A 23,922-nucleotide genomic window follows, 5' to 3' on the forward strand; every position below is an offset into this window, starting at 1 on the left:
CTCCTCATATTCTACATAGTATCTGTGACTAGGTCAGTTTTATACATAGTGCCCCACAAGATGTGTTTTAGCAGGTTCTGAGAAGATTTCGCTATCCCCAGACTACCCCAATAGATGCCTTAAAATCTAGTTAGATATTTATTTCTGTGCATTTAGCATTGTATTGTCTGAGTTTCTCTTTTTTTTTTTTTTTTTTTTAGATGGAGTCTCGGTCTGTCGCCCAGGTTGGAGTGCAGTGGCACGATCTCAGCTCACTGCAAGCTCTGCCTCCCAGGTTCACGCCATTCTCCTGCCTCAGCCTCCCGAGTAGCTGGAACTACAGGCGCCCGCCACCATACCTGGCTAATTTTTGTATTTTTAGTAGAGATGGGGTTTCACCGTGTTAACCAGGATGGTCTCCATCTCCTGACCTCGTGATCTGCCCACCTCGGCTTCCCAAAGAGCTGGGATTACAGGCGTGAGCCACTGCACCCAGCTGGCGAGTTTCTCTTTTTAAAAAGAAACACTGGTGGCATAAGATAATTATCTAGCACTTTAGAATGAATGACAATCAGATGTTTTACTATCCATTGTAGCAACTGGAGCACACTGGTCATGGGGGGATAAAACTAATAACTAAAAACTGGAGAAAGAAGAGAATGAGAAGTCAAATATAACAGACAAACTTTATAGTTTTGTCTAAACCAGTAATTATTATATCTCTATCACCCTTGGCAAGTTTCCCCTTACTTAGGCATAATATAAACAACTGTCTGGATGGTGGAATAGGTAACCATAGGTAAGTATTTGAGAACCAACTAGATTTGTACAACAGAGAGACCATGGTATATCCTTTCTTCCTTCCTGGCTTCTCTTCTAAGAACTTAGTTTCTGTTAAATAAAATGGGTTCTGATGAAAGATGTAGACTCTCTTGTCCCAGAAATATAGAAATTTAGGTAAGAGACCAACATGTAAAGCATCTTTGGGCCTACTTTCACTTGGACCTAGAATTGATTATTTTAAACTGACTTAATTTTTAAAAATGTATTATCATGTCTTACGGAAAGAAATCAAATGATATATCAAGACAAAAGAAGGTAATAGAAAAAGTACTGGAGTTAGAAGATGTGAATGCTAGACCCACCTCTGCCCCTTACTAGTTATGTGATCTTGAGCAAATAGCTTAACCTCTCTGATTCCCCTTATGTAACATGGGAATAACATTGGCCATCCTGCCTACATCATGAGACTGATCAGAGCGCCAAGTATGATAATGTATTAAAAGACTTTGCATACCCTGAGGTGTAATATGCAAATATAACATGGCTATTACATTACTCTTACATGAATAGTTTACTGTTGACAATGAAATCAGAGGACCCAGTTTTTTTTCATCTCCCAAAGTATGACTCGGAGTCATAGCAAAGACCAACACAAACATTTTTTAGAAATCAGTGAGAGGCCAATCCAGGAAAAAAATTCCCCTCAAGGGAACTGATTTGTATGGAAACTGTTTCAAAGTGACATCCTTGAAGTCTCCTATGGGCAAACAAACTTCTACTTGGACTAAGAAGACAAGGATACCAACAGAAGGTTGTTATTTGTTTTTATTGTTTAAGATTTTCATACATACAAAGATCGTTTTCACTATATCATCAACATATCCTATGAAACTTGGATTATGGGAACTACTTTTGTAAAAAGATGAGATCGATAGCTATTTTAGTCCTGTCTGAAAAATACTTACTTTACTTAATTTGTATATGAGTTGAATATAGAATGAAATTATTTCAGTTTAATACAGCCTTTAAAAAAAACTTAATTGCTGTATTCCTAATAGCTTCCTGTTACTTGCTGCCTTTCATCCTCACCACTACCCACCAAGAAAATAAAAAGACATTCTGGTAACTTCTGCTTCCTAGACATGGGGTTTTCAGTTGAAAACCATCTTTTACTTCATCACTCTTTAGAGTGGCCCTTAACTAATTGAAGACTAATATAGTTCATAGTTTCTGTCTTGGGATATTTCTATACTGAAGTGTGCTATAGAAGGGCAGAAAAGATTGGCCCAGCCTTGATTCCATCATGGTTGATATGGTTTGCCTGTGTCCCCACCCAAATCTCATCTTGAATTGTAGCTCCAATAATTCTCACATGTTGTGGGAGGGACCCCGTGAGAGATAATTGAATCATGGAGGCGGTGTCCCCCACACTGTCCTCATGATAGTAAATAAGTCTTACGAGATCCATTGGTTTTATAAGGGGTTTCCCCTTTCGCTTTGCTCTCATTCTCTCTTGCCTGCTTCCATGTAAGACATGCCTTTTGCCTTCCACCATGATCGTGAGGCCTCCCCAGCCACATAGAATCATGATTCCATTAAACCTCTTTTCCTTTATAAATTACCCAGTCTGGAGTACGTCTTTATCAGCAGCATAAAAACAGACTAATACAATGGTAATTCATGTTCGTTTAAATTATAGTAAGTAAGGCTAAAGTTAAATTCACCTGCCCCAAATCTGTGATTACTTAAATATTATCTGCTGACCTTCAATGGAACATAAAGTTTCTTCATTAGGTCTAAAAATTGGACTACCATGGAAATTATACTTATAATATTTTCTTCTGTTTCTGGAATGAATTGACATTTTTAGTTTACCTTCCTTAAAGTGTTTTATAAAAAACAGTCATTCTATTCATTAATTCTTAAAAAGTGTTAATAATATCAAAGATAACAATATGGAATAATTGGCCAATAAAATTTTATACTCCATTGACATAATCCAAAGCATTGAAAAAATGCATCTCAAAATATGCACCACACTTACTTATGTTCTCAGTATTATGTGGCTATGATAAGCCAGTAGACCATTTCATGAAGGCTTAAATTTTCACCAAGAGTACTTTCAGTATGAGAGAACTTTGGTCCTCTCTCTTGTGGGTTTTTTTGTTTTCATTGCTCTAATGCTTGGAAGGTTTTACCCCATATCCCATCTCCAGATCATAAAATGATCATCTATTTGGCTCTTAAATATTCATATAAAAATTAACCCTAACCCTTGTCTTACACCATAGCAAAAAAATTAACTCAAAATGGATCACAGATCTAAATATCAAAGCTAAAATTATAAAAACTTATAGGAAAAAGCGGGGGAGAGAATCTTTGTGGTTTTGGAATAAGAAAAGGCTACTCAAATAGTACTCATAAACACCAATAATAAAAGAAAAACTTGGTTAATGAACTTCATCAAAATCATTCTCTTTAAAAGACGCTGTTAAGAAAATTAAAATGCATGGGACATATTGGAAAAAATTTACCAAATGTACAACCAATAAAGGCCTCGTTTTATACCTATGTCATTTCTTCTTTGAACTTGGTAAACACAAACACAAGACTCCGGCAGAATCCACTCTTCTACTTAGCCAGACCATCCGCACCTGGAAGTAAGTCATGGCATTCCAGGAATTATTTCTCTTTCTTTGGAACATGCTTCACCTGCATAGATTTTCTGCTTATATTAGCTGTCTATAATCATTTCTTCTAATGCTCTTGGTGGATTCTAGATATTAATCACTGCAGCAAAAAAAAAAATCAAATTATTGAAGCTGAGTGATAGGTTTAAGAGAGAGTTCCTTATACTAGTCTGTCTATACTGGGGAATATAGAAAATGTTTTAAACGAAGTCCAAAAATATACTGTCACAACTGTCAATAATCTGTTCTTGAATCAAACTCTCACGCATATGAGTTAGAGTATGTTTATAGAATATTTCTGGTGTTTCTTTATTTTCTTAATATGCATGCTTTTTTCTTAGGAAAGATTTTCAAAAATCAGCCTACAGGAGTTTTATCTGATCCCTCTGCATTGTATTTAACAGAAAGGCCTTCAAGTTTCTGACATATGGAAACCCATAATCCCTACTGTTTTCTTATGGTAGTCAGTTTCCTCTTTTTCACATTCCATCTCAGTAGGAGACTGAGAGGGGAATAATTAGATATCTGTGGTCACATCATATCTCACTGAAAGCTGGAATCTGGACAGGTATAAATAAGCATAGCCAGGCAGATTGAGAATCTACATTAGCTCAATTCCAAATTTAAGGAATATGGTTACATTTCAGCTCTTGCAACCTCATCCACGTCTCTATCACATTTTCTCCATTCCTTGTGTTGCAATTTTCTTCAACTGCTTCAACTGCTTTTTTTTTTAATGTTAGGATGTTCATAATGGTATTATTTTATTTTTAAACTTTTAAGTTTGGGGTACATGTGCAGGTTTGTTATATAGGTAAAGTTATGTCATGGGTGTTTGCTGTACAGATTATTTCATCACCCCAGTACCCAACAGATACTTTTTCTGATCCTCTCCCTCCTCCTGCCCTTCACCCTCAAGTAGGCCCCAGTGTCTGTTGTTCCCCTCTTTGTGTCCATGTGTTCTCATAATTTGGCTCCCACTTATAAGTGATAACATGTGATATTTGGTTTCCTGTTCCTGTGCTAGTTTGCTAAGGATAATGGCCTCCACCTCCGTCCATGTTCCTGCATAGGACATGATCTCATTCTTTTCATGGCTACATAGTATTCCATGGTGTATGTGTACCACATTTTCTTTATTCAGTCCACCATTGATACGCATCTAGGTTGATTCCATGTCTTTGCTATTGTGAATAGAGTTGCAGTGAACATACATATGCATGTATTTTTATGATAAAATGATTTATATTGCTTTGGATATATACCCAGTAATAGAATTACCAGGTTGAATGGTAATTCTGTTTTGAGCTCCTTAAGGAATCGCCATACTGCTTTCTATAATGGTTGAACTAATCTACACTCCTACCAACAGTGTATAAGATTCCCTTTTTTCTGCAACCTTGCCAGCATTTGTTATTTTTTGACTTTTTAATAATAGTCATTCTGACTGCTGTGAGATGGTATCTCATTGTGGTTTTGATTTGCATTTCTTTAATGATCAGTGATATTGAGCTTCATTTCATATGCTTTTTGGCCACATGTATGTCTTCTTTTGAAAAGTGTTCATATCCTTTGCCCACTTTTTAATGGGGTTGTTTGGTTTTTTTTTCTTGTACATTTGTTTAAGTTCTTTATAGATGCTGGATATTTAGACCTTTGTCAGATGCAAATATTTTCTCCCCACTCTGTAGGCTGCCTGTTTACTCTGTTGATAGTTTCTTTTGCTGTGCAGAAGCTCTTAAGTTTAGATCTCATTTGTCAATTTTTGCTTTTGTTGTGATTGCTTTCGGTGTCTTTGTCATGAAATTTTTGCCAGTTCCTATGTGCAGAATAGTATTGCCTAGGTTGTCTTCCAGGGTTTTTATAGTTTTGGGTTTTATATTCAAGTGTTTTTTTTTTTTTTTTTTTTTTTTTTTTTTTTGAGATGGAGTCTTGCTCTGTCACCCAGGCTGGAGTGCAGTGGTGTAATCTTGGCTCACTGCAACCTCTACCTCCCAGATTCAAGCGATTCTCTTGCCTCAGCCTCCCCAGTAGCTGGGATTACAGGCGCCCACCACCACGTCTGGCTAATTTTTGCATTTTTAGTGGAGATGGAGTTTCACCATGTTGGCCAGGCTGGTATTGAACTCCTGACCTCAGGTGATCCGCCCGCCTCAGTCTCCCAAAATGCTGGGATTACAGGCATGAGCCACCGTGCCCAACCTACATTCAAGTTTTTAATCCATCTTGAGTTGATTTTTGTCTATGGTGTAAGGTAGGGGTCCAGTTTCAATCTTCTGTATATGGCTAGCCAGTTATCCCAGCACCTGTTATTGAATAGGGAATCTTTCCCCATTGCTTGTTTTTGTCAGATTTGTAGAAGATCAGATGGTTGTAGGTGTGCAGCCTTATTTCTGGGCTCTCTATTTGGTTTCATTGGTCTACGTGTCTGTTTTTGTACAGTACCATGCTGTTTTGGTTACTATAGCCCTATAATATAGTTTGAAGTCAGGTAACGTGATGCCTCCAGCTTTGTTCTTTTTGCTTAGGATTGCCTTTGCTATTTGGGCTTTTGTTTGTTTGTTTCCATATGAATTTTACAATAATTTTTTCTGGTTCTGTGAAGAATGTCATTGGTAGTTTGATAGGAATAGCATTGAATCTGTAAATTGCTTTGGACAATATGACAATTTTAATGACATTGATTCTTCTGACCCATGAGCATGGAATGTTCCATTTGTTTATGTCACTTCTGATTTCTTTGAGCAGTGTTTTGTAATTTTCATTGTAGAGATCTTTCACCTCCCTAGTTACCAATATTCCTAGGCATTTTATTCTTTTTGTGGCTATTATGAATGGGATTGTGTTCCTGATTTGGCTCTCGGTTAGGCTGTTGTTGGTATATAGGAATGCCAGTGATTTTTGTACATAGATTTTGTATCCTGAAACTTCCTGAAGTTGTTTGTCAGCTGAAGGAGCTTTTGGGCCAAGACTGAGGTTTTCTAGAATCATGTTGTCTGCAAACAGGCATAGTCTGACTTCCGTTCTTCCTATTTGGATGCTCTTTATTTCTTTCTCTTGCCTGATTGCTCTGGCCAGGTCTTCCAATACTATGTTGAATAGGAGTGGTGAGAGAGGGCATCCTTGTCTTGTGCCAGTATTTAAGGGGAATGCTTCCCGCTTTTGCCCACAGTACGATGTTGGCTGTGGGTATGTCATAGATCTTTTTAGGTATGTTCCTTCAATACTAGTTTATTGAGAGTTTTTAACATGGAGGAATGTTGAATTTTATCAAAAGCCTTTTCTGCATCTATTGAGATAATCACGTGGTTTTGTCTTTATTTCTGTGATGAATCACATTTCTTGATTTGCATATGTTGAACCAAACTTGCATCCCAGGATCATGGTGGATTAGCTTTTTGATGTGCTGCTGGATTTGGTTTGCAAGTATTTTGTTGAGGATTTTTGCATCAATGTTCATCAAGGATATTGGCCTGAAGTTTTCTTTTATTGCTGTGGATCTGCCAGGTTTTGGTATCAGGATAATGCTGGCCTCATAGAATGAGTTGGGGAGGAGTCCCTCTTCCTCAGCTTTTTGAAATACTTTCAGTAGGAATGGTACCAGCTCGTCGTTGTACATCTGATAGAATTCAGCTGTGAATCTGTCTTGTCCTGGGATTTTTTGAATGATAAGCTATTTATTACTGATTTTATTTCAGAGGTCATTATTGAACTGTTCAGGGAATCGATTTCTTCCTGGTTCGGTCTTGGGAGGGTGTATATATCCAGGAATTTATCCATCTCTTCTAGGTTTTCTAGTTTGTGTGCATAGAGATGTTCATAGTAGTCTCTGAGTATTGTTTTTCTGTGGGGTTAGTGGTAACATCCCCTTCGTCATTCCTTATTGTGATTCTTTGGATCTTCTCTCTTTTCTTCTTTATTAGTCTAGCTACCAACCTATCTATATTATTGATTTTTTTTTCAAAAAGCCAACTCTTGGATTAATCGATCTTTTGAATGGTTTTTTCATGTCTCAGTCTCCTCCACTTCAGCTCTGATTTGGGTTGTTTCATGTCTTCTGCTAGCTTTGAAAGTGGTTTGCCCCTGCTTCTCTAGTTATTTTAGTTGTGAGGTTAGGTTGTTAATTTGAGATCTTCCTAACTTTCTGATATGGGCATTTAGTGATATAAATTTCTCTCTTAACACTGCCTTAGCTGTGTCCCAGAGATTCTGGTATGTTATATCTTTGTTCTCGTTAATTAAAAAGAGCTTCTTGATTTCTGCCTTAACTTCATTATTTACCCAAAAGTCTTTCAGGAGCATGTTGTTTAGTTTCCCTGTAATTGCAAGGTTTTGAGCAAATTTTTTAAATCTTGATTTCTATTTTTATTGTGCTGTGATCTAAGAGTGTGTTGGTTATGATTTCAGTTCTTATGCATTTCCTGAGGATTGTTTTATGTCTGATTGTGTAGTCAATTTTAGAGTATGTACCATATGGCAATGAGAAGAATGTATATTCTGTTGATTTAGGATGGAGAGTTCTGTAGACGTCTTTCAGATCTATTTGGTACAATATTGAATTCACATCCTGAATATCTTTGTGAATTTTCTGCCTTGGTGATCTAATACTGTCAGTGGAGTGTTGAAGTCTCCCACTATTTTGTGTGGGAATCTAAGTCTCATTGTAGGTCTCTAGGAACTTGCTTTATGAATCGGGGTGCTCCTGTGTTGGGTACGTATATATTTAGGATAATAGGTCTTCATGTTGAATTGAACCCTTTACCATTATGTAATGTCTTTATCTTTTTTTTTTTTTTGATCTTTGTTGGTTTAAAGTCTTTTTTGTCTGAAATTAGGATTGCAACCCCTGCTTTTTTCTGATTTCCATTTACTTGGTAGATTTTTCTCCATCCCTTTATTTTGAGCCTATGTGTGTCACTGCATGTGAGATGGTTCTCTAGAAGATAGCATACCATTAGATTTTGCTTTTTTTATCCAGCTTGCCACTCTATGCCTTTTAAATGGGGGCATTTAGCCCATTTACATTCAAGGTTAGTATTGATATGTGTGGATTTGATCCTGTCATTGTGTTATTAGCTGTTTATTATGCTGGCTGGCTTGTGTGATTGCTTTATAGTGTCACTGGTCTATGTACTTAAGCGTTTTGGCTGGTATTGGTCTTTCCTTTCCATATTTAGTGCTCCTTTCAAGATCTCTTGTAAGGTGGGTCTGGTGGTAATGAACTCCCTCAGCATTTGCTTATCTAAAATGGATCTTATTTCTCCTTCATTGAGGAAGCTTAGTTTGACTGGATGTGGAATTCTGGGTTCAAAATTTTTTTCTTTAAGAATGTTGAAGATAGGCCCCCAATCTCTTCTGGCTTGTAGGGTTTCTGCTGAGAGGTCAGCTGATGGGGTTCCCTTTGTAGATGACCTGCCCTTTCTCTCTACCTGCCTTTAATAGTATTTCATTTCTACCTTGGAAAATCTGATGTTTATATGTCTTGGGAATGATCTTCTTGTGTAGAATCTTGCAGGGGTTTCCTGTATTTTCTGGATTTGACTGATGGCCTCTCTAGCAAAGTTGGGGAAGTTTTCATGGACACTATCCTGAAATGTTTTGCTTTTTCCCTGTCCCTTTCAGGGATGCAAATGATTTGTAAATTTGGCCTCTTTACATAATGCATGTTTCTCAGAGGTTTGGTTCATTCCTTTTTATTCTTAGTTCTCTTTATTTTTATCTGGCCGTCTTAATTCAGAGAGCCAGTCTTCAAGCTCCAAGATTCTTTCCTCAGCTTGGTCTATTCTGCTGTTAATACTTAGGATTGTGTTGTGAAATTCTTGTAGTGTGTTTTATAGCTCTGTGAGATCAGTTAAGTTCTTTTTTATACTGCCTATCTTGTTTGTCAGCCCGTTTATCCATTTTATTGTGATTCTTAGTTTCCTTGGATTGGGTTTTGCCATTCTCCTGAATCTTGATGATCTTTCCTATCCATATTCCGAATTCTATTTCTGTCATTTCAGCCAACTCAGGTTAAGAACCCTTGTTGGAGAACTAATGCAGTCATTTGAAGGACCTAACACACTTGGGCCATCAAACTGCCAGAATTCTCTCTAGGGCCTGGAGGCAGCACTGGTGAGGGCTGCAAGACAGCAAAGATGACAACCCACCTCTCCCACGGAGAGCTCTATCCCAGGCAGTTGTAGAGCTGCTATTGGCTCGATAGCCCCAGCAAGGAGTGGCTAAAGACTCAGGCTGGGAGAACATGCCTAGTGAAGAGATACAGGATCAGGGCCCACATAACAGTCTGCCCACTTTCTGTATGGCTGCTGCAGTATGCTGGGGGTCCGCTCCAGTCCCTCGTCACCTCGGATTTTTCAGCACCTGAAGGTACCAACAATGAAGGTCGTGAAACAGCAAAAATGGTGGCCCACCCCTCCCTCTGGGAGCTCTATCCCAGGGAGGTTTGAAACTGTTGCTGACAGAAAACACTAGCCGGGGTATTTGTAGACCTTGGTCAGGAAATTCCTCCCAGTGAAGAGAAATGGGATCCAGTGCCTGTGTGAAAAAGCAGTCTGACCACTTTTATGGAGAGCTGCTGTGCTGCACCGGGGGACCACTCCAATCCCTAATCACCTCAGACTGTCTAGAGCCTGAAGGCAAAAATGGCTAAGGCTATGAAATAGCAAAGATGGTGGCCCATCCTTTCCCCTGGGAGCTCTATACCAGGGGGGCTCCAAACCACTGCCAGCTGGAAAACACCAGTAAGGGTGACTGGTGACCCTGATTGGGAAGTTCTGCCCATTGAGGAGAAGCAGCATCAGAGACCCATGTGAAAAAGTAGTCTAGCTGCTTTTCTGTAGGGTGGCTGCACCAAAGGCAACAATGGCTAGGGCTGCAAAAGAGCAAAGATAGTGGCTCACCCTCCCTCTGGGAGCTCTGTCTCAGGGAGGTGTAACAATGCTACTAGTGGCTGGCCGGAGTTCCGAGCCAGTCCCTCTGGGAGCTCCATCTCAGGGAGGTACAACACTGCTACCAGTGGCTGGCTGGAGTTCCGAGCCAGTGGGTCTTATCCTGAGATGTGCTGTGGCAGCAGGATCTGCAGACTGTCACTGCTCAGCCCCCTGGATTCAGCCCCTTTCCTAGGGGTATGTACAGAGATCTAACTTCCCACTTTGCTGGAGTTGCAGCCACTTTTGCTGGGAAACCCGAGTATCTAAAGCTCCTGGGGCTCTGTGTATGCCTGAGCAGCTGCTCTGCCAAGACTCCATGTATCAATAACCTTATGTGTCAGACTGCAGGAATTGGTGGAATGGGTTCGTGAGACCACCTCCTGACCTGGGAGCTGCAAAGATCTGTGGGAGAAGCGCGGGTCCCCATCATCACTCACTCACCCCTTCCTTCGGCGGGGGAGGCTCTCCTGGCTCTGTGTCGCTCCTGGGTGGGCAGTTGTCTGCCTTGCTTTTCTGTTCTCCATGGTTCAGGTTGTTTTCTTTATGAATCCCAATGTGTGTACCTGGATGTTTCAGTTGAAGGTGTTGTGTTCAATCACTCCTTCAGTTTCTCTCCATGAGAGCGGCAAATGCAAGCTCCATCTAGCCAGCCTCCCAACCACTTTCTTAACAATGTCCTTAAAACTTGTTTTGCCTCCTTTTCCTTTGACTAAGCCAATGCTGAACAACTGTAACTCTAGATGAATCTAACTATCCATCTCTGCCCCTATCTTAGATTACAGAGCCCTGCTGGAGAAAAATTACATTACCAAATGGCACTATACATTCTTGTTTGCACAATTTATATATACATATACTTGATCAGCTACCTCTTCCATTCTCCAAAGTAACTATTCTAAATCTTTTCCTCTCTCTCTCCTACCTAACATCTCCCCTTTACCCTCAGTAGACAACCTCACTGCTTACGTCACATATAAAACAGAAACAAAAACCAGAGAGGCCGTCAATAAATTAACTCATCTCAAACATCCTTCCTTCTTGTTTCAAAGAAATAAATATCCCTCTGTTTAAGGTTAATTCATTCAGCAGTGCTCTAGATCCCATGTCCATGAATTTCCTTAGTGACATAACTCTAATTACTGCCCTCTTTCTCACCTTCCTCAAATATAGCCAACATTCATTAGCTTCACTTCCTCACTTGTATACTTCTCAACCTACTGCTTGAGAATGTTTCTTCTACTGTTGCCATACCATGAAACGGTTATTTACAAAGCCATACTGACTTCTCTACGTTGATTATTTCCAGGGCCTTTAAACTATTTCCCTTGATTCATTGAGCTATTTCACAATAGCTATTGTGCATCCCATGTCTCAGTCAGTGTACTGCCATCATCCAGTTATCTAAGTAATAAACCCAAGACTTATCCTAATGTTGTACACTTCTGTTTTTTGGTCTTTAATAACATTTCACAATAGCTATTGTGAAATAGCTCAATGAATATCTGAGTGTCATATCTGTAACACTACTCTCTCCTGGTTTTACTCCTGTTTCCGTAGCCATTCATGAAACATGTGTTGAAATATGTGAAGAGGAGCCCATGTAGGACATCATCTCTGCCTAAATTTTAAGTGGGCTATTTTACAGTAGTCCATCCTTTGGTCTTTCTCACCACATACTTCATTTCTGAGCACTCTCATCTCTACCTGCAGCTTCAACCAGCAACTGACAACCATCATATTTTTTAATCTTCAGTCTAAGCCTCTCCTGAATTTCATATTCCTCTGCCTACTGGATATCTCTATCTGTTTTTCCCCACAGGCACTTCTGTTCAACTTGTCCACTGCCGATCTCTTTCTCCTGCATCCCATGTCTCAGTCAGTGTACTGCCATCATCCAGTTATCTAAGTAATAAACCCAAGACTTATCCTAATGTTGTACACTTCTGTTTTTTGGTCTTTAATAACATGAAGCTCTATCCATTCTACCTCTAAAGATTCTCTTGAATCTGCTCTCTTCATCCTAATGCTACCGCTAATTCTGACCCTCATTTTGCCTCCCTTGAATAACTGCATTAGCCTCCTAATTTGTCTCCCTGCCTTGTGTTTCACTTTTCTTCAACCTTTTGCTTTCCTGGGTCCCAGTGTGATCTTTCAAAAATGCAAACCTGATTTTCTTGCGTAAAATCTTCAGTGGCCCCCCGTTTCATTCAAAACACATTTATTTAGCATCTATCAGTCATGAATTATTCCCATCTCAAAGGATCTCTCAAAAGTGTTATTGCAAACAAGGCCTCTAGTTTTGGACCATGTCTTCATACCTACCTGATATCCCAATTATTCTACACCACACTTGTGATTTCCTGAATGTGCCATGTTAGTCCCACATCGTAGATCACTCTCCTTCTTTTTTACTTGACTGACTTGTGTTCATTCATTTACCCCATACCCTTTTCCCCCATCTATAAGTATGGCTATAAGTATATGTATGTAGTGAGTGCCCTGGTTTATCTCTATAGAAGTATATTCTAATAGATACTTTACTTTTTGCTCTCTAGTCCTGATTCTTAGCGTATTGAAGGCAGGGACCGTGTTTTTCACATCTATTTACCAAACAAAAATAGTGCCAGATATATAATAAGCATTCACTGAATGTTTATTTTATTATTATTTTTTTTTGAGATGGAGTATTGCTCTGTCACACAGGCTGGAGTGCAGTGATGCAATCTTGGCTCACTGCAACCTCTGCCTCCTGGGTTCAAGCAATTCCTCTGCCTCAGCCTCCTGAGTAGCTGGGATTACAGCACTCGCCACCATGCCCACTTAATTTTTGTATTTTTAGTAGAGACAGGGTTTCACCCTGTTGGCCAGGCTAGTCTCGAACTCCTAACCTCAAGTGATCCATCTGCCTCAGCCTCCTAAAGTGCTGAGATTACAAGCATGAGCTACCACATCCGGCCTACATTCAGTGAATGTTTATTGAGTGGCCTAAGAATGGCTTATCAAGAAACTGTAAATAAATTCATTTCATTTGCCAATATTGCCAGATATTGTAATCATACATTATCTTTCAGATCTAGCTTAATGCAATGCGTGCTTTATTTATCTTTTTATTTTCCTTTTAAGAATAGATAATTTCTTTACAAAAAACTTATTGTAGAAATTTTCAAACATAAATAAAAGTAGAAATAATAGAATAGTTAGTCCACTGATGCCCATCACTTGTCCTCATCAGCATCCTGCTACTCTTGTTTCATCTGTTTTCCCACCACTTTTTTCCTAGAATATTTTAAAATAAATTCTATAAATTATATTATTTTGCCTTACAGTTTAGTGTATGTCACTAGATAAACAGTTATTAACAAAGCACAGTGTATGTCTTGCTTTTATTCTAAATGTATTCTACTTTCTCTTATGCTGTCTACGGGCCAATTTAAGCATGACAATCATAAATTATAAGACATTTTTTTAAATGTCTGACTACTAGTCTTCCTTCAGGCTTTACTCAGGGTTCCACCTGCTTCCCAAGTATGTAGACTCTAAATTGTGATAAAATACACATAACAAAATGTACCACCTTAACTATTTTTAAGTGTACAATTCAGTAGTGTTAAGTACAGTCACACATTGTGGTGCCATCTCCAGAACTCCTTTTTCTCTTTTAAAATTGAAACTTTATGCCTATTCCTCCTCAATTCTCCCTCCCCCCAGCACCTGGAAACCATCCTTCTACTTTTGTATCTATGAATTTGACTGTTCTAGTCAACTAGAATTCTAGTCAATGGAATATTCTAGTCAAATTAGGAAGTGGAGTGAAATATTTGGATGACAAATATGGTATTTGTCTTTTTGTGTCTGGCTTATTTTATTTTGTATAATGGTCTCAAGGTTTATCAATATTGTAGCATTTGTCAGTATTTCCTTCCTTTTTAAGACTAAATAACATTCCATTGTATGAATATACCTCATTTTGTTAATCCATTCATCAATGAACACGTGTTGCTTACAACTGTTGGCCATTATGAATAATGCTACTATAAATATGAATGTATCTATGTCTCTTTGGGACCCTGCTTTCAATTCTATTGGGGATATAACCAGAAGTGGAATTGCTGGGTCATATGGTAATCCTATTTTTAATTATTGAGGAACCATCATATTGTTTTCCACAATGTTGTACCATTTTACATTCTTATTAATAATGTGTGAAGGTTCCAATTTTTCTAAATCCTTGCCAACACTTGTTATTTTCTGGAGGTTTTTTTTGACAGCAGCCATCCTAATATGGGGTGAGATAAACATTTTTTAAAATGTTATTATATTCCAGTGTCTCCATTAACAAAACAATAATTCCTTTGTATCATCTAATAAAGAAGGGATTTCTAACATGCTCTTCCCAGTCTCCCCATATCCCTATACTGCCATTTCCTCAAACTAGAAGCTTTGGAGCCACCATTGACTCCTCTCTTATTCTCTCATCTCACATCCAATTCTTTAGAAAATCCACATTTGTACCCAGAATACTCCCACCCCACTTCTCACCCTTCTAGCCATTTCCACCACCATGGTACAAGCTACCACCATCTCTCCTGGATTGTTTCTGCAGCCTTCCAAGAGATCTCCCTCCTTGTTCACTCTTGTCTCTCTTCAATCTGTTCTCAACTTGGCAACCAGCACAATCTTGTCCAAACAAATCTCAGACTGACACTCCTCTGCTCAATGCCTTCCAATGATTCTCCATCTCACACTCAATGAAAATCAAAGTCCTTCTACTGGCCTATGAGGCCCAACATGAGCTGAGTCCATGTTAGCTACCTGAATTTATCCCTTATAACTTTCCCTTTTGTTCATTCTACTCCACCCACTGATGCATTCTTGGTGTTCTTGAACACACTACTATTCTCCTACCTCAGTAGGGGCCTTTGCCTCGGATTATCTTTCCCCTGAAACCTGCTTGATTTACTTCCTAACTTCCATGAGATGTCAGCTTCATAAGGAGGCTTTTTCTTAACACCTTTTTAAAAATGGAAATCAACCCCTCAAGAATTCTCTACTCCCCTCCGCAGCTTTACTTTATCCTGTAAACTTTATTATTATCTAACATAATATATATTTTATTTGTTTATTTTCTGCCCACTGTCATTAAAGTACAAGCTTCAGATGGGCAAGGAATTTTAGATAAAATCTTTGGCATATAATAATGCCCAATAAGTAATCGTGAATAGAGTTCATATCTCTGTACATATTTTTGTGGTTGCTCCCCAGATCTGCACCACAACTTAAAAAGCAAAATAGAAGAATGCATATCTTTCCAAAGCAAGAAGACTGGCATAAATTGGACAGATGATGAAAAAAGAAGCTACAAGGATAAAGGAATAGTTCAAACTCAAGAAATATTGCAGTATTTGCTCCCCATCATGCATAGCACTAAAAACATGCAAACCACTCAGATAAAACAGCTACTCAATCCAAGAACCAACTTCCAAATCCAACATCAGTAAGTCAATACAATTTTATCACTCTTAGCTATTTAACACATCTTTTTTAAGAAAGCAGGGCTTATTAATTTATTATCCTAAGAAAAAAAATCTGCTCTTGAAAATGATGTCAGCTACATCACATTTGGCAAAGAACAAAGACCCAAAGCTGTCAGAAAACACTGGATAAATGAAGGAGTAAGTTATCAGGCCTTATTTAATTGATTATTTGCATGAAACTACTCATTAATTTAGATCTGTTAATAAAGTATGCATAAATAAAGTATGATTATAGCCTGATTTGAAAATTATCAGCTGTTTTAAACCTTCTAATCCTCTGGGGTAATCAGAATTAAAAATAATTAACCTGAGCTACTTCGGTTTATTGATACTCAGATGAAAGCAGAAAGAGCGAAACCAGTTTTCTTCTAAAGATATAAAACAGAACCACCTCCAAGGCCAAAAGGAAACATGTGTAAATAAAAGTAAAGACAGTAATAAGCTGAAAATAATAAATATAATACTAATATTATCAACAGATTTTTATAATGTACTTCCTATGTGCTACACACTGTTCTAAGTTATATATGTATACACTTTACATTTTACACATGAGAAAATTGAGGTGCAAAGAGGTTAAATAATTTGTCCAAAGCCTCACAAGCCAATACATAGTGGAATCTGGAGTCAAATCCACCTAGACATTCTGACTCCAGAGTCCTCCTGAACTTCATCATTATGCTTTGCCATTTCTCTTTATAAGTGAAAAACATGACCAATATACTTAATGTACAAAGAGTGCTTACATATCAACTGGAAACTTATGAATACTTTCATAAGAAAATGAGTGAAGGCTATGAACCATTGCTACTGTGCATTAGTAAAAACCCTGACTCTTCACTAGGCCTCCTCTGACACCAGCCCAATGGGGAGAGAAAGAAGTACTTCATTTCTGTCCATTGAGTGTGGAAATCTCGGCTCCCCATTTGGTTTCCAATGACACCCTGGGGGAGGAGAGAGACTCTTTATAGGCCAGTGGGAGGGTCAAAGTTCTAGCTTCTACTTGTTCTTCTTTGACACCACCCTAGCAGAGGTTTGAGATCCCTCATTATACCTCATAAGAGTGGAAGTGTAAGCCCCTCTGCCTCTGCTTACATGGGTGGGAGTGAGGGCACTGTTTATCTGTGGTGCTTGGCTGGAGTACAGTGGTTATTGCCTAACATTTTCTATATCAGTAGGCTGTCCCTTTCCTGGTCCTTTTCTATACAGTACAGGCTATTGTTGAGAGCTTTTTGTGCATGTGTCTGGGCACATTTGTGTTTTCAGATTGCTGGCTTCTTCAGCTCCAAGTCTTGGCTATATGAGGCAAAAAGAAAACCCAGGAGACACCATTGTGTTGTTCCTTGGTTCTTGAAGTCCCTAGCTAGCCTGCCTGCTTTCTACCTTTCGGAGTTGCCTCTTGTTCATTTTATATGTAATGTCCAGGATTTGTAGTTATTTTTAGTGCAAAGAATAGGGAAAATGCATCTGCTTCATCTTCGTGGAAGTGAAAAATCTCTCCAATTATATTTTGATTTGCATAATCTTTCTCAAGAATTTTCATCATTACCAAATGGAATGCCAAACATGAGATTTATTCCTCCATATTTGAAATCTGACCCATGTTTGACCACAGAGAAATTTAAGGTATGTAAATCATCTTGTTAACATGCAATTCACCTATTAATCCACCTAGACCCTATTCATTTTGGCTTAAGAACAGAACAGACAATGTAGGTTTCAGCCCTATGATTACATTCAGATGCTATATCATGTTCAACATGATAATTCTGCAAACTGTTACAGCACATTAACTAGTTTCTCCTTAATCCTAACTTAGACCAATGTCTAAAATGGTTTAGCAAAGTGTTATCTTCTCATTCTTTGCTTATTCTCATTTTACCCTGCAATCACTTACTATAGGTAATAGTATGTAAGAGTGTTGAGACAGTCAAACAAACGATATATAAAACAGAAAAGGTAGCCATAAGGAACTAAGTTGTAAGAACAACAGTAACAAAAATCAACCTGACAATGTTTAAGTTTGCAGTGAGATCATCTGTTAAGAAAGGCCTTGCTTGCTGCTTTCCTACTTTTTAATATTTCCATATACACCTATATCAGATACTTTTGGGGGTGTCTACCTCAGGCACAATTTGCCCTTCTCTGGGGACTGCCTCTTGATCCACAAGGGTAGCACTTCCAAAAGCTGCATTTGTAATTATGTGACCTCTACCCACTGGCATGGTTGCCAATCAGATTATCTTTCTCTATACTTTGGAATTGGAATGAGAGATAGTGGATCAGTTTTGCACATGAAACTGCTGTAGGATGCAAATTTGAGCTAAGGGAAGTAAAAACTTTCCTGTGGAGAGAGAAAAGCAGAGACTGCAGATGAATAAAAAGCCTTGGAGGTTTTCCATTTTCTAGCTCTAGTCCTTTCCTGAAGCCTAGCTGAATTCCCTCTCCCTCTGTTTCCATGAGTAGCTTTGTACTTTCTTATAATTCTTCCCCTACCCTACCTTATGCTTTTTAAAATTAAATTAGCTTGAATTGGTTTCTATTACTTGTAACAAAAGAGGTCTTAGTTAATGCCTCACTATTTGTCTGTACCTTCATGCTCAGGCCAATCTTCATTGAGTGCATTTCTAGATTCAAAGTATTAATATGTAAGGAACCTCTTATGAAAGTAATGACTAAAAATCAAGCCATGTCCTAATTGTCACCTAGACCCCACCCCAATCTCAATGGAGGCTACATATGGAGATGAACCTCTACATCTGTCCAATAATAATTAGAAGCCTCCTATCTCTGGTGTCAATGGAGTCCAGATGGGGAACCTGGACTTCCACTTCCATCTTGCAGTAATGAGGTCTTATCTCCCCACTCCTTGTGCTGGAGCAAAGTAACAAAAAGCCAGCTAAAACAGAGGGTTTACATAAGATCCAGAGTCTCATAACATAATATGAAAGTGCCCATGTTTTAATCAGAAATAAATTGTTGTACCAAGAACCAGGAAGATCTAAAACTGAAAAAAGACAATTAGTAGACACAAACACTGAGATGTTAGTGATGTTAGAATTTTTTGACAAAGATTTTTAAAGCAATCACAATTAAAATGCTTCAAAAAACACTTATAAACACACTTAGAAGAAATAAAAAAATAGAAAGCCTCAGCAGAGAGAGAGAAAAATATTAAGAAGAACCAAATAGAAATTTTTGAATTGAAAAATACAACTGAAATTTTAAAAGCTTAATGGCTGAGCACAACAGTACAATTGTGCAAATAGAGGAAAGAGTCAGTGAATTGAGAGAGATAGAAAAATAGAAATTACCCAACTGAACATAATAGAAAAAATAGGCTTAAAATAAAATGAATAGAGCCTCAGGGACCTGTAGGACTATAACACAAGATCTAATATTCACATATCATAGTTTCAGAAGGACAGGAGAATGAATACAGGGCTGAAAAGGAAATCAAAGAAATAATGGCTGAAAGGTTCCCAAATTTGACAGGAGACATAAACCTACAGATCAAAAAGCTGAGCAGACCACTAATAGGATACACCCAAAGAAATTCATGCCAAGATACCCAAAAATTTAACTTTTTTTTTTTTTTTTTGAGACAAAGTCTTGCTGTTACCCAGGCTGGAGTCCAGTGGAACGATCTCAGCTCACTGAAACCTCCACCTCCTGGGTTCAAGTGATTCTCGTGCCTCAGCCTTCCGAATAGCTGGGATTATAGGCACCCACCACCATGCCTGGCCAATTTTTGTATTTTTAGTAGAGACGAGGTTTCGCCGTGTTGGCCATGCTGGTCTTGAACTCCTGACCTCAAGTGATCTGACTGCCTCAGCCTCCCAAAGTGCTGGGATTACAGGCATGAGCCACCAGGCTGATTCCCCAAAATTTAACTTCTGAAAATGAAAAAAAAGAAAAGAAAAGAAAAAACTATTGAAAGGAGTCAGAGAGGCTGGGCGCGGTGGCTCATGCCTGTAATCCCAGCACTTTGGGAGGCCGAGGTGGGCAGATCACAAGGTCAGGAGATCGAGACCAACCTGGCTAACACGGTGAAACCGCGTCTCTACTAAAAATACAAAAAATTGGCCGGGCGTGGTGGCAGGCGCCTGTAGTTCCAGCTACTCTGGAGGCTGAGGCAGGAGAATGGCGTGAACCCGGGAGACAGAGCTTGCAGTGAGCCGAGATTGCGCCACTGCAGTCCAGCCTGGGTGACAGAGAGAGACTCCGTCTCAAAAAAAAAAAAAAAAGAAAAAGAAAGGAGTCAGAGAAAAATGACACCTTTCCTACAGAGGAAAAACAATTTGAATGACAGTGGATTTCTCATCAAAACCCCAAAGGCCAGATGTAGCACAATAATTTTAATTATTGGAAGAAATTGTCAACCTAGAATCCTATACCCAGTGAAAATAAGGGAGAAGTCGAGAAATGTTCAGATAAAAGAAAACAAAGAGAATTTTTCACCAGAAGACTTACTCTAAAAGAATGACTAAAAGAATTTATCTAAACAGATAGAAAATGATAAAAGAAGGAATATCAGGAAAGAAAGAATATGGTAAGCAAAAATACAGGTAGATATAAAATACAGGTAAATATAAATTTTTCTAAATCATATTTGATGGTTGAAGCAAAAATTACAATATTGATGTGGTTCCAAATGTATATAAAAGACATATTTAAGACCATTATAAATGTGAGAAGGTAAAAGGACATAAAAGGAGGTAAGGTTTGTACTTCACTCAAATTACTAAGTTAACACAACCAATAAATTGTGATAAGTTATGCATATGTAGTATAATACAGTAACCACTGAAAAAGCTGTTCAAAGAGCTATATTAAAAAACACTAAATAAATCAAAATGGAATTCTTGAAAAATGTTCCCATTACCCACAGGAAGGCAGGGAAGAGAAAACAAAAAACAAAAAATAAACGTTTATTTAAATGGCAGATTTAAGTCCTAAGACATCAACAATTACATTAAATGTAAATTACCTAAATACAACAGTTAAAGACAGATTAACAGAATGAATTTTAAAACATTACCCAACAATATGCAGTCACAAGAAACTCATTTCAAATATGACAATGGAGGGAGGCTGAAAGTAAAAGGATGGAAGAAGATACATCATGCAAACATTAATAGATGAAAGCAGGAGTGGCTATGTTAATATTAGGTAAAGTAGATTTTAGAGGAAAGAAAATTATCAAAGAGGGGCATTATATATAATGTTTAAAAGGTCAATCCACTAGAAACACAGCAATCTTAGATGTGTGTATAAAATCACAGAACTGGCCAGGTGCAGTGGCTTACGCCTGTAATCCCAGCACTTTGGAAGGCAGAGACGGGTGGATTAACTGAGGTCGGGAGTTTGAGACCAGCCTGACCAACACGGAGAAACCCTGTCTCTACTAAAAATACAAAAAAATTAGCGGAGCGTGGTGGCTCATACCTGTAATCCCAGCTACTCGGGAGGCTGAGACAGGAAAATCACTTGAACCCAGGAGGTGGAGGTTGCGGTGAGCCAAGATGGTGCCATTGCACTACAGCCTGGGCAACAAGAACAAAACTCCGTCTCAAAAAACAAAACAAAACAACACAGAAATGCAAAATATGTGAAGCAAAAACTGATAAAACAGAAAGGAGAAATAGACAAATTCACAATTGTTTCAATAATTAGAAAATAAGCAAGGATATAAAATAATTCAACAAGAATATAAATATCTAACTGACATTTAAGGAGCACTTCATCCAACAACAGCACAATACACATTATTTTCAAGTGTACGTGGATCATATACCAAGATAGAACATATCCTAGCTATGAAATAAACCTCAACATATTTAAAAGAATTTAAATCATACAAAGTGTATTATATTCTGACCACAGTGGAATCCAACTAGAAATCAATAGCCAAAGGGTAATAGGAAAAAAAAAAAAAAAACTAAACATTTGGGAACTAAATAACACACTTCTGAATAAATCGTGAGTCAAAAATATTCTCTGGGATGGGGCCAAGATGGCCGACTAGAAACAGCGGCATTCGGAGGCTCCCATTGAAAAGAACTATAATAAGCAAGGTATCCAGGTTCTCTCATCAGAACTGACTAGGAGGCTGGTGTGATCCACAGAGAGGAAGGAAGAACAGTGTAGTGCAGTGACCCACCTGACAGCCACACAGGGCAGGAGAGCACCCCCCTACATCCCCAGCCAAAGGAGGTGGTGAGTGAGTGTGCTACCCAGCCAGGGAAACCGTGCTCTTTCCACAGAACTGTGAAACCTATAGATTGGAAGATCCCACTCACGAACCCACGCCACCAGGGCCTAGCGTCCCAACCCCAGAGCCATGAAGATTCTCAATAGCCTCTTAGCTGGAATCTGCTTAAGCCTACAGAGCTCCCCAGGGGAGGCATGACTAGCACCACAGCTGTGGCTGCCTGCTGTCTAAGCTGTTTGAGTTCCTTGGGGGAGGGGCAGCAGCCAGCACTGGGACTCACAACTGCCTAACACACTAAGCTCCATGGGTGGCAGAAGGGCATCATCCATCTCTATAGCTCCAGGCTGTGCTTTTCCTCTGCTGGAGTCAGGGAGGCTGAACAGCTTGGTCCCAAGACATGTTCCCCACAGCCCAACACACCGACTGTGGCGGACTGTGGCCAGAGTGCCTCTTCAGGCCTGACCCTGACCCATCCTTCCTCATTGGGTGGGGCTTCCCTGCAGGAACTGCAGTAACTCCAGCCAGAGGCTCAGGGACAGAACCCAGATCTCCCTGTGTCTGAGCCTCTAGGGGGAGGGGTGGCCACAGTCTTTGCAGACCAGCAGACTTAGCCTTTCCTCCTGGTAGTTCTGAGGAATCTGGGCAGCCCAGACAAATGGGTTTCCCTCCAGCGAAGCACAACCCCACGACCAAGGGACAAAGTGCTTCGTTAAATGGGTCCTGTTCCCCCTGCCACCCAACTGGGTAAGACCCTCCAACAGGGGTTGTCAGATACCCTATACATGATCAATACTGCTGGCATCAGGCTGGTACCCCTTGAGGCCAGAGATCCCAGAAGAAGGAGCAGGCACCCTTCTTTGCTATTCTCCAGCCTCCTTGAGTGACATCTCCAGGCCCAGGAGTGAACCAGATGACTAGGGCCTGAAGTGAAACCCCAGCAAACAGCAGCAGCCCTATAGAAAAGGGACCTGACCAATGAAAGAAAAACAAATAGAAAGCAACAACAAGAGTATCAACAACAACAAAAAAGCCCCCAGAAAACCCCCATCCAAGGATCAGCAGCCTCAAAGATCAAAACTAGACAAACTCATGAAGATGGGGAAGAATTAATGAAAAAACACTGAAAACCCAAAAGGCCAGAGTGCCTCCTCTCCTCCAAATGATCGCAATGTCTCTCCAGCAATGGCACAGAATTGGCTGGAGGATGAGACAGACAAATTGACAGAAGTAGGCTTCAGAAGATGAGTAATAAAAAACTACTCTGAGCTAAAGGAGCATGTTCTAACCCAATGCAAAGAAGCTAAGAACGTTGATAAAAGGTTAGAGTAGCTGCTAACTAGAATAACCAGTTTAGAGAGGAACATAAATGACCTGGTGGAGCTGAAAAACACAGCATGAGAACCTTGTGAAGCATACACAAGTATCAATAGCCGAATCGACCAAGCAGAAGAAAGGATATCAGAGTTTGAAGACCGCCTTGCTGAAATAAGGCATGCAGACAAGACTAGAGAAAAAAGAATAAAATGAATCAACAAAGCCTCCAAGAAATGTGGGACTTCATAAAAAGACCAAACTTACGATTGATCAGAGTACCTGAGGGAGACAGAGAGAATGGAAACAAGTTGGAAAACACACTTCAGGATATTATCCAGGAGAACTTCCCCAACCTCGCAAGACAGGCCAATATGAAAATTCAGGAAATACAGAGAACATCACTAAAATATTCCTTGAGAAGATCAACCCCAAGACACATGATCATCAGATTCTCTGAGGTCAAAATGAAGGAAAAA

General features: G+C 39.1%; 2 protein-coding genes across 12 annotated transcripts in view; one reads left to right on the top strand and one right to left on the bottom strand.

Annotated features, from left to right (window-relative positions):
• The window catches only part of AGBL3 (AGBL carboxypeptidase 3), a 146,430-nt gene that overhangs the window by 108,588 nt on the left and 13,920 nt on the right, over positions 1–23,922 (top strand). For 8 of the 10 annotated variants that reach the window (XM_058426916.1, XM_058426914.1, XM_058426922.1 and 5 more), the window contains one exon: positions 15,647–15,878. The exons of the other annotated variants lie outside the window; for them this stretch is intronic. In XM_058426916.1, the coding sequence (XP_058282899.1) occupies positions 15,647–15,878 (232 nt within the window). The remainder of the gene's footprint in view (positions 1–15,646; positions 15,879–23,922) is intronic. 10 annotated transcript variants of the gene reach the window in all.
• Positions 1–23,922, bottom strand: part of CYREN (cell cycle regulator of NHEJ) — a 171,882-nt gene that overhangs the window by 96,928 nt on the left and 51,032 nt on the right. Inside the window, exon 4 of one of the 2 annotated variants that reach the window (XM_058427002.1) lies at positions 21,382–21,464. The exons of the other annotated variant lie outside the window; for it this stretch is intronic. The gene's annotated coding sequence lies outside the window, so the exon portion shown is untranslated. Of the gene's footprint in view, positions 1–21,381; positions 21,465–23,922 lie in introns of those variants that run through there. 2 annotated transcript variants of the gene reach the window in all.

This window comes from Hylobates moloch, unplaced genomic scaffold (assembly GCF_009828535.3).
Source record: "Hylobates moloch isolate HMO894 unplaced genomic scaffold, HMol_V3 SCAFFOLD_1, whole genome shotgun sequence".
NCBI classification, from domain to species: Eukaryota; Metazoa; Chordata; class Mammalia; order Primates; family Hylobatidae; genus Hylobates; species Hylobates moloch.